This window comes from Mus pahari, chromosome 19, assembly GCF_900095145.1.
Source record: "Mus pahari chromosome 19, PAHARI_EIJ_v1.1, whole genome shotgun sequence".
NCBI lineage: Eukaryota > Metazoa > Chordata > Mammalia > Rodentia > Muridae > Mus > Mus pahari.
This window is the reverse complement of record NC_034608.1, coordinates 11,491,411-11,507,219: the sequence shown is the minus strand read 5'-3', so window position 1 is coordinate 11,507,219 and position 15,809 is coordinate 11,491,411. Positions and strand designations below refer to the sequence as shown.

Genomic DNA, 15,809 nt, shown 5'->3' with positions numbered 1-15,809 from the left:
TCTTCAGACACTCCAGAAGAGGGCATCAGATCTTGTTACGGATGGTTATGAGCCACCATGTGGTTGCTGGGATTTGAACTCCGGACCTTTGGAAGAGCAATCGGGTGCTCTTACCCACTGAGCCATCTCACCAGCCCCACATGGGAGGATTCTAACGCCAGGGCATGACAGTGGCAGCACCAGCAGGCACCACTGCATAGCCTAGTGTGACTGTGACAGCAAAGAACATGGAGAAAACAGGGCACTTGTGTACAGCAGAGGCACTAGAAAACTACTGATTTCTAGAAAGTAGCCTGGTTACTCCATCAACTCCTTGAACAGCAAGAGACTCTGTGGGATCTGGTGATTCCAGTCCTTGGGTCTAGCCAAGAGAAACAAGAGCATGCACCCACAAAAAAGAAGCTGTACACAGCTTCCCAGTAGTAACTCACATGAGCCATAGTGGAAATAGTCCACTAATGAATGGCAAAATAAAATCTGGCCTGTCTACCCACAGGATGTTGCTCAGCCAGAAAAAGGAATGGAATAGGGTAGGTAGCAAAATGGGGGTAGGGGGAAGAAGCACTTGTGCCAAAGGAGAAAACCAGATCCCACAGGCTGTCCTCTGAGTGCCACATGACCTCTGTGGCATGCTCATGATCATACTAATACCCACCCCCAACAAAAAAAAATGTGCCAAATGGAACAGATCTTTAATTCTAGCACTCAGGGGAGGCAGAGGCAGGCTGATCTCAACTGATCTCGGTGAATTCAAGGTCAACCTGGACTATATAGCAAGTCCCAGGCCAGTTAAAGTTACATACCCTGACTCTAAATCAATGTAAAAATTGTTTTTAATTTCTAAAAAAAAATGAAGCACTGACAGATAGTGCCACATGAATGAACCTTAATCATGTGATACAAACAGGCAATGCCAGACACAAACATCTGACTCTACTGACATGAAATGTCCAGAGCAGTTAAGCCAATGGAGACAGGATTTGTGGGTACCCAGGGCTGAAAGGCTAATGGTAGAAGGACCAAAAGACTGGGGTGATCACTAAGAGATGCAGGATATCTTCTGCAAGTGATAAAGTGTTCTGGCCAACAGTAATAGTTGTGTAAACTTGTGACTATACCAGTGCCTGCCAAAGCACCAACTTTGTAAGGGTTCATTATACATCATTTGGCTAACAAAGATGTAAATGTTTATAAAGTGGTAGCTGTGAGATGGAGGGAATGATGCTGGTTTTACTAAGAGGAGTGGCTAAGTGCCCAGAGCAGATGGTCACTGCATGATGCACAAAGAACTTGGGTTCTGAGCATGTGTGGGGAATGCACAGCCATCGCATGCAGTTAACAGTTAAGGGAGGAGGCCTGTACCTTTATCTTCCTCAAGAGTTGAAGGAGGCAAAGGAAAGCAAGGATGGTAGCTTAGTGAAAAACAGCCATCAGTGCCTCTTATAAAGTCACATCTGAAGACCTACTACAGTGGGGGAAGTACCTGGACACTTAACCATTGCTATACATCCAAGGACATACACATCGCCCTGCCACAGCCCAGAACATAATAGAGGGCTACAAATACCTGGATTCTGTTGAAGATTGTCAGCTTGGACTTCATGTCTCTGGGTGGATCTGCCAGAGGCCCAGCCGATGAAAAGGAGGCCATGGCCACCTGGCTGGGAGAAGCTGCACAGCACACATCCATCTTCACTTTCTCCTTCCGGAAACCCGAGAATCTCTGCGTCCTGGGGTGCCCTGAGAAGAGCCTGTAGCCTCCACCTCGGGGGCAGGCTGGGCCCTTATCACCTCTCATGGCTCCTGAAGCCAGGCCATTCTCTCCTTGCCCCTGTTTCCCAACCAGCTGGGCTCCAGCTGGCTCATCTCCACCTAACTGGGACTGTCTTGAGCCTGCACTGGGGATAATGTCCCCCAGGTCCAGGGTCCCTTTGGCCAATGAAGAGCTGTCTGGATTCCGGGAGGGGAGCAGGGCTGGCCCTGCGAGGGATGGTGGTGCAGAGGCCACTTTGGGGCCTCCTTTTGTGTCTCGCCTAGGGCCACCAGGAGATGTTTCTCTGGACACTGCAGGCATGGTTTTCCTCCTACGGACTGGGGATCCTTCTGGCTCTGAGTGTCCAGGGCCTATCTGGAAAGAGTCTACAGTGGGTACTGGTGGCAGAGTTTGTGGTGGCCATGGCCCCTGCAATGGCTTCAGAGTGGACTGCTTGCCCTCAGGCCCCGGTCTCTGGGCTGAGGCTGTAGCCACCTGAGTATGGGAGAAGATCCGCTGGGACTTGGCAATCATCTGAAGCACTTGCATCTGCTCATGGCTCACCAGAGACTCCTGTGACTTCATCAACAGCTGCCGGAAGACGGGTGTGGCATCTGAGGGGAGCCCACCTGGGTGCTGTGCATCTTGGAGGCCAAGCTCAGTGGGGCTCTGCCATGGGAATGACTCACAATCGGGTTTGCACTTTTTGGAAGCCCAGGTTTCATCTTCCCCAGCTGCCTGCCGAACTTCACTGGAGGCCTCACCAGGGGCTTTTAGGAGTGCAGGAGGAAATGGCATCAGGTCCTCCTGGCTGGTACCCAGGCTAGGTGAAGGCTCTACTGAAGTAGGGGTACTACTGGGCCCAGAGCCTCCCTCAGAGCCCTCCCGGGATGCCATTGCAGGGGGCTTATGGACCATAAACACATTGCTGCCTTTGTTCTTGGGACAGCCAGGCAGGTTCCGGAGCCACTGGAAGTTGTGGTTGGAAGGCTGGGATCCTGAGGGGACAGAGTGGCCTCTGAAGAGAGGCAGGCAGGCAGGCAGAGAGCTGCCCTCTGGCCAGCCTTCCAGGGAGGATGGCCGTTGAAGCCGTGGAGATTCTGACTCCAACTCTGACTCTGGTGGTTCGGGGGCACCATTCTCAGCTGCCCTTGACTGGACAGCTGTGAACACTTCAGTGGCAGCTTCCTTCCGCAGGGGATGAGTTTCTTCAGGAATCTCAGAGCCCAGGGTGCCTGGGGTCACTGGGGTGCTGGCTGGTGTACATGATGATGACCCCAGTGAGGTGGGGCAAGCACAGGCTGAGCTCCTTGCTTCAGTATCAGAAGGCCCTACTGCTGGGCCAGGAGAAGGAATCTTCTGGTGGACAATGCTGCTCACAATACAGCGAAGGAGGTCTCTGTTGGGCAAGACAGAGCCAGGGGACCTAGCTTCTGGGGGCCCCAGGGACCTCAGGCCACTGGGTGGAGGCTGGTTAGCCACATCATGGTTGTGAGTTGGGTCCCCATAGGCCTCCTCTTCTGGTGGAGCCTCCTTCAGGATGCATACTCCATGCTGGACTTCATAGTGGCGGCGCAGTGAGCGGTAGTCACAGTAGCTCTTGCTGCAACCTTGCTCAATGCACACGAAGGGCTTGGTCTTCTGGTGGGTGAGCATGTGCCCAGTCCTGTAGTGAAACATGGAAAGGAGGTCACCAGGAAAGCCCCATACCTCAATACAGGGAGAACTTGGGCCCCCTACTTTGTGTAACCAACTGGGGGTGGAGGCTCACTTCTCTGCCCTCATCACTAACAAACACTGAAATCCCATGAAAGGCAGATCAGGTTTCCCCAGAGTGGGTTCACAAGAGACAACAACAGTTCTCTAGAGGTAAGTTCTGGGGACCTGGGCACAACAGGGATGTGTTAAAAGCATGCATGCATGCACATGCACACACATCACTTTGGAGGTTTGCAAAGCTTTGGGTGTGTGTGTGGGGCCATCTTTAACCTTTGCTTTCATAGAGCTCCACCAGCACTTCTGAGAAGTAGAGCTCTGTAGAATACATCTGAGGAGATGCCAATCTGGAACTACCACAGTACTGTCTATGGGGACAGCTTCCTGGAACTGCTCCCCCTTCAGCCAAGAAACTAACTTACAGAGAGTTAATAAAACCTTCCTAGAGCCAAAAGGCAGTGTGTGGAAGTGTAAATGCATATATATATATATATATATATATATATATATATATATATATATATATATATATATATATATAGTGCCTAGTCCTGCTTATGCGGACAATAACAGAGTAAACAATGAGCCCTCACCCTTGGGGTTGGCTGGGATGTTTTAATGACTACTGTCTTTCTATAGAGAATGTCCATGATCTTGTGAGGGAAGGACTCAAAAGACATAAGCACTAATCCTAGAAGAAAATGACCTTTCCTAAGGTGAATCTGGGCCAGAGGGTGAAGAGAGAGGTAGATTTATCAAAACCTCTCCCTCTAGCTAGGCATTGCCTTCTTCCACTCTTGAACCTCACAGCAACAGAGACACTAATAACAAGGGAACTTTGCTCTAAGCTTTTATACAGCTTTGTTTTGGGGGGGGAGCGGGTTGCAGAGCTGTTGTCCTAAGATACCCGCTAAGGACTTAGGGCATCTCTTTACCAAGTTAGCCAATTTCATCTGTACTGTTTTGTTTTCTCATATAATCCAAGTGGGCTTTAAAATTGTAATGTATGTAGTTGAGGCTGGCCTTAGACTCTTGCTCTTCCTGCCTCTACCTCCCCAGTGTGCCAGCATGCCTGGTAACTCATCACATTTATAAACCATAAGAGCCATGTCTGCAAATAGACAGGGATTTCCTCACTGGTGTAAATTTGTAAAGAGACTGCCCCCAGACAATAGCAGTGTGAAGAGAACAGAGTCCACACTGGAGGACAGGGGACATACATCTTAGAAGCACAGAACTGGGAACTCAACAGAGGACCAGATGGGTGGATGAGAGGGTAGGAGAAGGACAGGTGCATGCCCCCTGCCCTTCTCCTGGCCAGACACTTGACATACAGGTGGTCCTGCCGCTTGAAGGCCTTGCTGCAGACTTTGCACACGTGTTTTCTCTCCTGGCTGTGCGTCAGGTAATGCTTGCTCAGGGAACTGGCGCTGCTGAACACTTTCCCGCACAGGCTGCAGTCCAGGAGTGGATTCTGTGGGGAACTGTGCTGTCGCTTGCCTTTCCTTGTACTCCCAGTGGCCCTGCCTCCTTCATCAGCCTCTTTAGGCACCTTGAGTGCGCCCAGCCCCAGGTCTAAACAAAGGGAGAAAGCACAGGTTATGGTGAGATAGGATGGGGAAGTGCTAAAGCAATAGAGACCCTCGGCACAGAGCCCTGTCCCAGTTGTCTGAGACTCCTCGACCTCAGAGGCTCTGCACGGTCAGAAGATAAGGCTTAGCAGGAAGGGAACTGAGGTCTGGAGCAGGCCCCATCCATAGGACTGCACCAGGTCTTGGTGCAAGATGTGGAGGTATAGAGATGGTTCAGGTTGAGCTTCTAGAGCAGTAGCATGATTTACAAGCAGGGGTGGAAGCCAACGCACCCATACAACCATACACTGTCTATCTAGAGATGCATTATCCAAACAAAAGCACTTGCCATCTTAATCTGCTCTTGGGTTCTCACCTTTTCACAAAAAACTACCTGCTTTTTCTAGTAAAATGTTAGAAACAACCTTATATCTGATTAGAGAGCTTAGAGGAGGTAATTTGTTCTCTCTCTCTCTCTCTCTCTCTCTCTCTCTCTCTCACACACACACACACACACACACACACACACAGAGACAGAGAGAGAGAGACAGAGAGACTGGGGATTGAACCCAGGGTCTGACACATGGTAGTACTTGGCAAGTACGCCGTATGTGAGCTACATGTCGGCTTGTATTATGACCTACTATATAACTTTCCAAACAAAAATTGAAGAAATAACTAAAAAAAAAAAAAAAAGGAAGATTGATCATACCATAATACTACTAAAATAGAAAAGAAGAAAAAGCAGCCTATTGGGGTCCAATGCCAGAGAGATGGGCAGATTTTACTTCTCTCACCCCTGTGTGTATCTGAAATTACCATATTTTCTGTATCCTTTGGTAAAATGTTAGCGATTTTTATGAATTATGTCTCCTGAGGGGCAGCTGAAGGAATTGGAGACATTCAGGTGGGGGAGAGGGTGTTCAATGATTAGAAAGGCCACTGTGTGGAGAAAGGACAGATAGCCTGTGTTTTGTTTCAGGAGGACAGAGAGAGGCTTGGGACAAGAAGACTGAAGGGAGAAAATTCACCTTGGTAAGTAACTGAACAAAGAACTCTAAAAGTATAAACAAGATAAAACCAGGCTCCCTCAGATATTGTCATCAGGCTTGCTGGGGGTACTTTAAGTATACCTTAAAGCAATGGCACACCTAGAAAATGGACTCCATCAAAAACCGAACTGACAAGGACACAGAAACAGGTAAAGCTATTGGCCATAGTCAGGCACCTGAGTTTTATAGAAAGCAGTGTCATGAAGCTGAAAAACTGTGAGCAGAATGTTCAGGGACCCAATCCAAAAGGAAATTTAGTATGTAAAAAGCTGTTCTCTCCAGGAGCTGGAGAGAGTGAGCACTGGCTGCTCTTGCAAAGAGCCAGAGTCCAGTTCCCAGCACCCATGTCAGGCAGCTCTCAACTGCCCAGAACTCCAGCTCCAGGGGATCTAGTGCCTGCTGGGTCCTCCACAGACACCTACACACATGTAGAATACACACTCACAGAATTCACACATACACATAAATAAAATATTTTTAAAGCTGTTCATAGAAACCCTTTAACGATCCAACAAGACTGTGGTATGACAACACATTAAGACATGTATGACAATAGCAATCAGTCTACTCTCACATAAGACTCCAAATACACTGAGCTTCTAAAACAACAAACACAATCATATCAATTATGTGTGTGAGTATACTGGGTTTTTTTTGTTTTGTTTTTTTGGGTTTTTTTGTTTTTGTTTTTTGTTTTGTTTTTCAAGACAGGATTTCTCTGTATAGCCCTGGCTGTCCTGGAATTCACTTTGTAGACCAGGCTGGCCTCGAACTCAGAAATCTGCCTGCCTCTGCCTCCCGAGTGCTGGGATTAAAGGCGTGCGCCACCATGCCCAGCGTGAATATACGGTTGGAGGTTGGAACTCAGAGCCTTTAATGTGTAATAAATATATATATATATGAGCAATTTCACCCATGAATTTGAAGACTTATAAGACCTTCACACCTGAAGTCCCAGCTAAGGCAGGAGAACTGCTGAGTTCAAGCCAGTCTGGGACACACAGTGGACAGTCCCCACAAAACAAAAAACAAAGTATTTATGTGTACTACATAGCTTAGAGGTGGTTTTTGCTTCATACTATATGTTCTATAATAAATACATTTTCCTCTTTGCCACAGAGACAGGGTTTCTCTGTGTAGCCCTGGCTGTCCTGGCTCACTCTGTAGACCAGGCTGAGTTTGAATTCATAGATCCACCTGCCTCTGCCTCCTGAGCACTGGAACCAAAGGTGTGCACCAACACTCCCCAGAACATTTTACTTTTCTAATTTAAAAAGTTAACATAGTCAGAAGTGGTGGCTCATGCCAGTGGTCATCAGTACTTGGGAAACTGAGACAGGAGAATTACTCAGACTCTGAGGACAGCCTGGACAACACAGTGAGACTCTGACTCAAATAAACAAATAAAAGTAAATGAAGATTGGGCATGTAGTACATGCCTTAGTCCTAAGTATTCAGGAGGCTGAAGCAGGAAAATCACTTGAGCCCAGACACTCAGAGCCAGCTTAGCTTGATCACTAGCACAGTAAAACCCCCATCTCAAAAACAAAAAGAAAAAAAATGACATATGCATATTTACTTATATGGGCCTTAATTTAAGTTTTTTAAAAAGATTTACTTATTTATTATATGTAATTATACTGTAGCTGTCTTCAGACACTCCAGAAGAGGGCGTCAGATCTTGTTACAGATGGTTATGAGCCACCATGTGGTTGCTGGGATTTGAACTCCGGACCTTTGGAAGAGCAGTCGGGTGCTCTTACCCACTGAGCCATCTCACCAGCCCTTAATTTAAGTTTTAAAAGCACAGAGTTGAAATTTAATGCTTGGGCTGGGGGCAATGTAACAGTTGAATATAAAGAAAGGCTAAATGAACAGAACCCTAAGAATAACTGATGACAATTAGGGTTCCTGTGTCAGGAAAACACACACATCTCCTTCACGAGCATTTTTCAGTATCACCACTGAAAAATGAGTGAGTGACATATTACAACCCTGGGCCTGGCTAGTGCCATAGTCAGTCTTGCCATGTGAACTCTCCTAAGTTCCTAAGACTTCCTGCTCTGCCATCATTCCAACACTGACACAGGCCTGTCACTACTTGGTAATCTTTGGAGTGGGGCCTGCAGCAATCTTTCACAGTAGCAAGTTCTTGGAGCACTTCCTCAGATACAATTCCAACAGATTACTATCTGAGTTTCAGGGCATTTAGACGTGGACTTCCCTTCAAACAGTGGGATTATTTATAAACTCCCTGAACCTCTACTCCAGTCAACCCATTGAAGCAACTTTCCAGGAACCAATAAAGAGGATCAGAACCAAACCAAAAATAAACAAAAGAACTCCCTTCCACAGGAGGCCAACAGCAAACTAAAATGAGACCTACCCAAGCTGCTCAACTATTTCACTAATTCTCTCTTGTTCTTCCATGGTTGAAGAGAAAACCTTGGAACTGAATCAAGGCCCTATTTAAGATGAAGTATTACTGACAATATTGGTTGTGAAAAAACACCTAGCTGGGCATGGCACAGTATATAGTCCTTGTTCCTGGACAGACTGAGGCAAGAGGTCTGCTGGAGCCTCAGTGTTCTGGAAAGATGGCAAGAGCTCTCTCTTTCAAAAAGACAAAGCAGGAATCAATCAAGCACCTGTCTGGTGCATTATGGTCTATGGGAGGCTCTTGCAGTCTTCTCCTTTTTCATGTCTCACCACTGTTCTAGAGCAGTGGGCAAGTGAGGATTGGGGTCCCCTTATTTCACATGACATGAGGCCTGGAAAAGCTAGACAAGTACAAAACAGAATGGACAGGATCCCCACTTATTCTGGAAAAATGCTCTTGAGATATGGTGGTAATAGAAAAGTCCCCTGCAAGCCTGGTAGTCTGTCTATACACAGATAAAAGATCGGGATCCCAGTCTGTGAGACGGCTTAGTGGTAAAAGCACATGCTATGGAAGCCCGAGGACCTGTATTTAACACCCAGAACCCACACGTTGGGAACAATTCCAAAGTAGGATAAAAGCCTCCTATACAAGAAGAGATTTTTGTTTTGTTTTTTCTTTTCCTTCCTTCCCTTTAGTTTAGCATGTTGAAGTCAGGGTCTTACTATGTAGCTCTGGTTGGCCTCAATTTGTAGTGTTCCTCCTGTGTTTGTCTTCTACATGCTGAAGTTATGAGCAGACGTCACCATGCCCAGCTAAGGAGACCTTTCCTAGCCAATGCCAGCAGATTCAATCCCTGGCTACCTGCAGGAACTGTAGGTGCTCAGTCCATGAGCAGCCTCACCTTGTAAGGAGGTCTGTGATTCAGAGTCTGCATATTCTTCCAGCAGCTTCACAGAGTCACTGTCCTTCCCCGAGTATAGGGACAGGGTGTCCAGATTGTCCTCCAGTACTTCACTGGGCATATCCGATGTAGAAAGACTGGGGTCAAGGTCCAAACCGCTTAAGCCAGCGTAGAGCAGGTCCCGTGTGCTGGGGCCCAGGTCCCGGTCAAGTGTGTCACTGCAGTTGAGCCCTTGACTTTCAGAGAAGGATGGGAGGTGCCCTTCTGGTGGAAGTGCTCCCTCTTCCCCAAGACTGTATGGCTCCATGGCTTCCCACTGCCAGGCCCTGGCTAGAGCCTGTCTCCAGACATGAAAAGCCACGTCCAGAGTCAGGAAGGGAAGAGCCCTCGCTGGCAGCTAGCTCCTGAAAATGAACAAGGAGGTATTAGAATCAAGAGGTGGTGGGTGTTGTAGGCAGAATGTAGACTTGAAAACGGAGCCGCCTAAATGGGTCTGTTCTTAGCCATTTAACCTTGCTGCACGACCTTGGGCAAGTTCCATGAACCCCATTTCCTCATCTGTCAACTAGACAAAAGAATAACACATGGTGGACTGCAGAGTCCTCTGCCTCCACTTATAAATATTAGAAAGCTCAAATAGACTTTAATGTGTGTCCAGGCAGAAAAGACAAGCAAGGAAAACCCCAAGGCCAGCAACAAGGAAACTCAAAGCTAGAGTCTGTGCAGGCACAAGTCAGTCCATTGCGACATTCAGGTTCAAGTTTAATCCTGGGGATGCTTGTCCACTTATCCCATGTGGTCCAGGAGACACATGAAATACCACTGCACATGGAGGCTCACTGTGTGTGTAAAAGAGCCTGGACTGGCAAAGTCTCATAGGAAAAAAAAGTACATACAATGAGTTTTAATAGAGTGAGTGTTGAGGTCGGGTTGGAGGTGTGGCTCAGTTAGTAGAATGCTTACCCAGCACACTCAAACTTCCAGGCTCCACTCAGCCTCACATAAGCCAGGCATGCCTGTAGTCCCAGCACGTGGGATAAGGAGGCAAGATATCCTTGGGTAAATAGTTTGAGGTCAGCCTGTGTTTCATGAGATGCTGTCTCAATAGTCCTCTTACCCTGATCCCCCAAAAAGGAATAAAAGAGGTAGTATTACTAACCACCTTCTAAAAATAAAAAAGGATTACAAGGAAGTACTATGAAGAACTGTGTTTAGACAGTGCACTCACACAGTAGATAAGCTACAATACACACCCACTTGTGTTAGTCATTGAACTCAGACACACACACAAAAAATCAATGAGCAAATTTCTAGAAATAGATTATCAAAACTCGCTCAGAAGAATATATGATCTTATAACAAATAAAAAGATAAGGGGATATGCAGTGGTGCCCACCTATACTCCTAGCATGCCAGAAGCTAGAGAAAAGTGAGAAAAGGCCTTGAATCCAGGAGTTCAAGACTGGCCTAGGAAAAACAAGTAGGAGAAGAAAAGAGAAGAGAAGAGGGAGGAAGGAAGATAGGAATGGAGAGAGGAGAAAGATGGGAAAGGGAAGCAAAGGTAAGAAGAGTTAGAAAAATGAAAAGGGAAAAAAGGGAAAGAAAAAATACTAAATTCATATTGAATTCAAATAATTCTCACCTATCTTACCACAGAAACACAAAACAAAAAAACTTTGTTATGTGGTGATGAAACATGCCTTTAATTGCAGCACTCGGGAGGCAGAAGCAGAAGGATCTATTTGTGTTGAGGCCAGCCTGGTCTAAAAAGTAAGTTTCAGGACAGCCAGGACTACACAGTGAAACCCTGTCTTGAAAAACCAACAAAACAAAACAAAAATCTTTATTAAAACTCAGTAATGGTGAAAGGTTCAGAGGCCCAGCAAGCCTTTACAGAAAAATATGACCTGCTGGATGGAGCAGAGCTCTAACTTACCCTAGCCCATCCCACTCCCTGGCTCAGCAGTGGTCTTGAAAAGTTAGCTATGTGTCTGGTATGGGTTCCTGGTGCTGAAAGAACAGAGTAGAATTTGTTCTTAAAGAACCACAGCCTGACCTATCCTGGTTCCCTGAAAGCCCATCGCAAAGGTCTTGACCTTATTTTATCTAATTTGGGAATTTCTCAGGGTGGAGATGAGTTGCAGCCTGGGCAGGAACTGACAAGCTAAAGCCAAAAAAGAAAGCTGGGGTGATGGTGCACTGCAGGATAACAACTCTGAAAAGCTTTTATCTTAGGTCTCTCACAGCGCTAGACACAATCACATCATACCACCCAGCAACCACTCTCCCAGGAGCCAGCCTGTATAGCTCAAAGTACATGACCACACAAAAACCTGCACACGCAGGTTCCAGTCATAGATGTCAAACCTGGAAGTTATCAAGACTCTCTCAGAGGTGAATGGAGTATTACTCAGTAGTAAAAAGACAGTAAGTGGAATTTTGTGCGTGGTGATGCATGCTTTTAACCTCAGCACTCAGGAGGCAGAGCCAGGAAGACATCTATAAATTTGAGGTCTGGTCTACCTGGCAAGTTCCTAGCCAGCCAGGGCCCCATAGTGAGACCTTGTCTCAAAAACAAACAAACAAACAAACAAACAAACAAACAAATGGGCAATAACCAGGATTGGAGATCTCTCGACAGTTTAGAGCACTGACTTTTCTTCCAGAGGAACTGGGTTCAATTCTCAGCCCCCACATGACAGTTTACAATCATTTGCAACTTTTGGGTGACCTGATGCCCTCTTCTGAACTCCATAAACATATATGCAGGCAAAATACTCATACAAGGAGCCAGGTGTGGTGGCACACACCTTTAATCCCAGCACTGGGGAGGCAAAGGCAGGCAGATTTCTGAGTTCCAGGCCAGCCTGGTCTACAAAGTGAGTTCCAGGACAACCAGAGCTACACAGAGAAACACTGTCTCAAAAAAACAAAAAAACCAACCCATACATGCAAAATAGAACAAATTTAAGGGGATGGAGGCAATAAGCTATCAAATCACAAAGGAAGGGAAGGACCAGAAATGCAGAGATTATGAGAGTCAGCAGAAAAGGCCAAATATTGTATGACATGTGGCATTCTGGAAGTCAATGCTTGTCAGGTTGGGAAAGAATTAACAGGAAACACACAGAAGGCATTAAGGTGGGGGCAGTACTATTCTGTGTAGAGCTGTAGCGGTAATGGTGGAGACATCACACAAGTCAGGAATCACAGAACCACACTGTACCAAGGGTGGGCACTAGTGTAAACATGGACTTAGTTACCCTCTCTCTGAAGCAGCTCTATATAATTCTGGGAATTTAGAAGACTATGACTACATGCTCAGAAAAGACCTGACAAGGTCCTGAATGTCCCCTCTAACCTGTTTTGCTTAAGCAGGGAGTGAAGGCTAAGGCAGAGCTCCTGCCTAGCAGTATTGAAGGGTGCTCCATACCTGGTCAGGGGTCAGCTGCAAACACTGGTTGTTTTGGTTTGGTGGTTTGGGGTTATTTATTGTGGTTACTGAACCCTTTTATTGGTGGTTGAACAACTCTTTCACAGGAGTAACCTAAGACCAACAGAATCTTTGTCATCACCTTACTATTAAACTGACAGAACAGAACTGATCAAGCATGAGGACCTTACTTCAACTCCTAGCACACACAAAAAAACCCCAGATAGAGCAGTGCACACCCGTGATCACAATGCTGGAAGGTGATGCAGAAGAATCTGGGGCTTGCTGCTTTGCCAGTCTAACCAAATTGATAAGCTCCAAGCTCAAGAAGACTTTGTTCAGAAAAACTAATGCGAAGAAGAGTAGGGACATGTTTTGGTATAGAGTGTTTGCTGTACAAGCCTAAGAACCAGAGTTTAGATCCTCATCAACCATATAAAAAGCTGGGCTAGCATGGGTTCACACTAGCTACAGGTCCTGCATTATAAGACATTTGAGACCTTTAACTTGCTATGTAGTAGAAGCTGGCCCGGAACTCATAATCTTCCCCCTATACCTCTCAAGTGCTAGAAATGAGACCACCCACATTGCTTTTAAATAAGAATCTTGTCATTTTCTGTTTTTACTTTGAAGATAATCTAAAAGAAAAAGGTCTAGTAATATGTTGATCACTGAATGACCCCTTAGAACAGTAGTTCTCAGCCCTTCTAATGCTGCAACCCTTTAATACAGTTCCTCATGTTTTACTGTCCCCCCAAGCATAAAATTATTTTTGTTGTGGGGGGGATAGGTGGGGGTGAGGCAGAGGCAGGCAGATCCCAAGAGTTTGAGGCCAGCCTGGTCTACAGAGTGATTCTGAGAACAAAGAAATCCTGTTTTGAAAAAATTATTAGGGGCTGGAGCAGATAAGAGCACTGATTGCTCTTCCTAAGGTCCTGTGAGTTCAAATCCCAGCAACCACGTGGTGGCTCACAACCATCCATAACGAGATCTGATGCCCTCTTCTGGTGCTGTCTGAAGACAGCTACAGTGTGTGTGTGTGTGTGTGTGTGTGTGTGTGTGTATGTATATGTATGTGTATATATAAAATAAATCTTAAAAAATTTTTTAAAACCAACCAACCAACCAACCAGGAGATGGGAATAGAGTTGGGATGGGATGGTTTTCCATCTTTGGGCTGGAGAGATTGCTCAGTGGTTAAGAGCACTGACTGCTCTTCCAGAGGTCATGAGTTCAATTCCCAGCAACCACATGGTGACTCTTGTACAACCGTCTGTACATATGGTGCCTTCTTCTGGTACGTCTGAAGAGAGCAACAGTATATTCACATACATTAAGTAAATAAATCTTTAAAAAATAAAGAAAAATTATTTTCATTGCTACTTCCTAACTGTAATTTTACTAGTGTTATGAATCATGATGTAAATATCTGTATTTTCTGTTAGTCTTAGGTTACTCCTGTGAAAGGGTTGTTCAACCCCCAATTAAAGGGTGATATCCACAAGCTGAGAACTGCTGCCTTAGAAGAAGGCACTGTTTTCTAATATGCAATCTGTCTTTGTTCTCTATCCAGAAAGCAGCACTGCTTGACTGTTGCAGACTAAAGAGAAGAGGATGCAGGTGGATTCAGCTGAGTTCCAAGTGATCCAGTGGCCTCTTCTGGCCTCTACAGGCACTTGTACACAGGTGTACATATACTCACATACACAAAAATAAATCTTTTAAAAAATGAGAAAAGGGGTTGGAGAATTGAGGTACTGTAGAGTCTTGATTAAAGCCAAAAAGGGGCAGCAAGGCAATCAACAAGGGAACCCTTTCCAGGAACATTAAAGATGCATGGAGATAGCCATCCCTCATTAAATTAGTGTATGCAATCTGATTAAACTGGCTGGGCTACCTTGTTTGTATTGCATTTGCAATTTAATTTTGGCTTTATAGCTGCATAAAGGCTGTGAGCTTTAAAACCATATGGCTTGTTTTAGCATCATGAATGCCTTGAAAAAAGAAAAGAAAAGAAAAGAAAAGAAAAGAAAAGAAAAGAAAAGAAAAGAAAAGAAAAGAAAAGAAAAGAAAAAAAGAAAAAGCTGGGCAGAAGTGGCACATGCCTTTAATCCCAGCAGTTGGGAGGCAGGCAGATTTCTGGGTTCAAGGCCAGCCTACAGAGTGAGTTCCAGGACAGCCAGGGCTATGCAGAGAAAACCTGTCTCAAAACAAAACAAAACAAAACAACCGAATGTCTTGTTGAATGGTTTAGAAAACAATTTAATTCAACACTGGGGATCCAAAGTAATGCTTTTTTTTTTCTTTTAAAAGAGGCCCATCACAAGCTACGGAGAGGGTTAGGTTGGTAAAGTGTTTCTTGTGTGTGAATGACAGCTTGAGTGTGGATCCCTGAAATGAATATAAAGTGGGCACATTGGCAAACCCTGTGAGTGGAGGGGTTGGGGATAGGGCAGGGACAGGTCCCTAAAGCTCATTAGCTAGCCAGCACAACTGAATGGATGAGCTTCAGGTTTCATGAGAGATCCTGTTTCAAAAATAAAGGTGGAGAACAATTGAAAAAAATGTGTCTTGTCATGTTATACAACATGACACACACATGTGCACATACTTACACTAAAAAATATAACACACATCAAAATAAATGCCAGTCAGGTCAAACATATCATAGTTGTGATCTCAAGAGATATAAAAGATTACTGTTAGTTTAAGGCCAGCCAGAGTAATGTAGAAAGGACCTATCTCAAAATAAATAAACAATAATTATAATAAAATAAGCTGTGCATGGGAGCAAATGTTTGCAATCCCAGAACTTGGGAGGCACAAGTAGAAGGATCTGGAGTTCAAGGCCACCCTCAGCTGTTATATAGCAAGTCAATGTGAAACCTTGTGTCAAACTACATACTAATAAATGAATTAAATAGGACCTATTATAAACTATAGACCTGTTTTCTTTGGCATATATATATATATATATATATATATATATATATATATATA

The 15,809-nt window shown here is 45.3% G+C and overlaps 1 protein-coding gene across 1 annotated transcript in view; it reads right to left on the bottom strand.

Annotated features, from left to right (window-relative positions):
* The window catches only part of Znf541 (zinc finger protein 541), a 37,102-nt gene that overhangs the window by 15,942 nt on the left and 5,351 nt on the right, over window positions 1–15,809 (bottom strand). The window contains exons 2-4 of the mRNA XM_021219709.2: window positions 9,377–9,780; window positions 4,804–5,044; window positions 1,568–3,419 (exon numbers count right to left, since the gene is read on the bottom strand). Of these exons, the coding sequence (XP_021075368.1) occupies window positions 1,568–3,419; window positions 4,804–5,044; window positions 9,377–9,683 (2,400 nt within the window). The 5' untranslated portion in view covers window positions 9,684–9,780. The remainder of the gene's footprint in view (window positions 1–1,567; window positions 3,420–4,803; window positions 5,045–9,376; window positions 9,781–15,809) is intronic.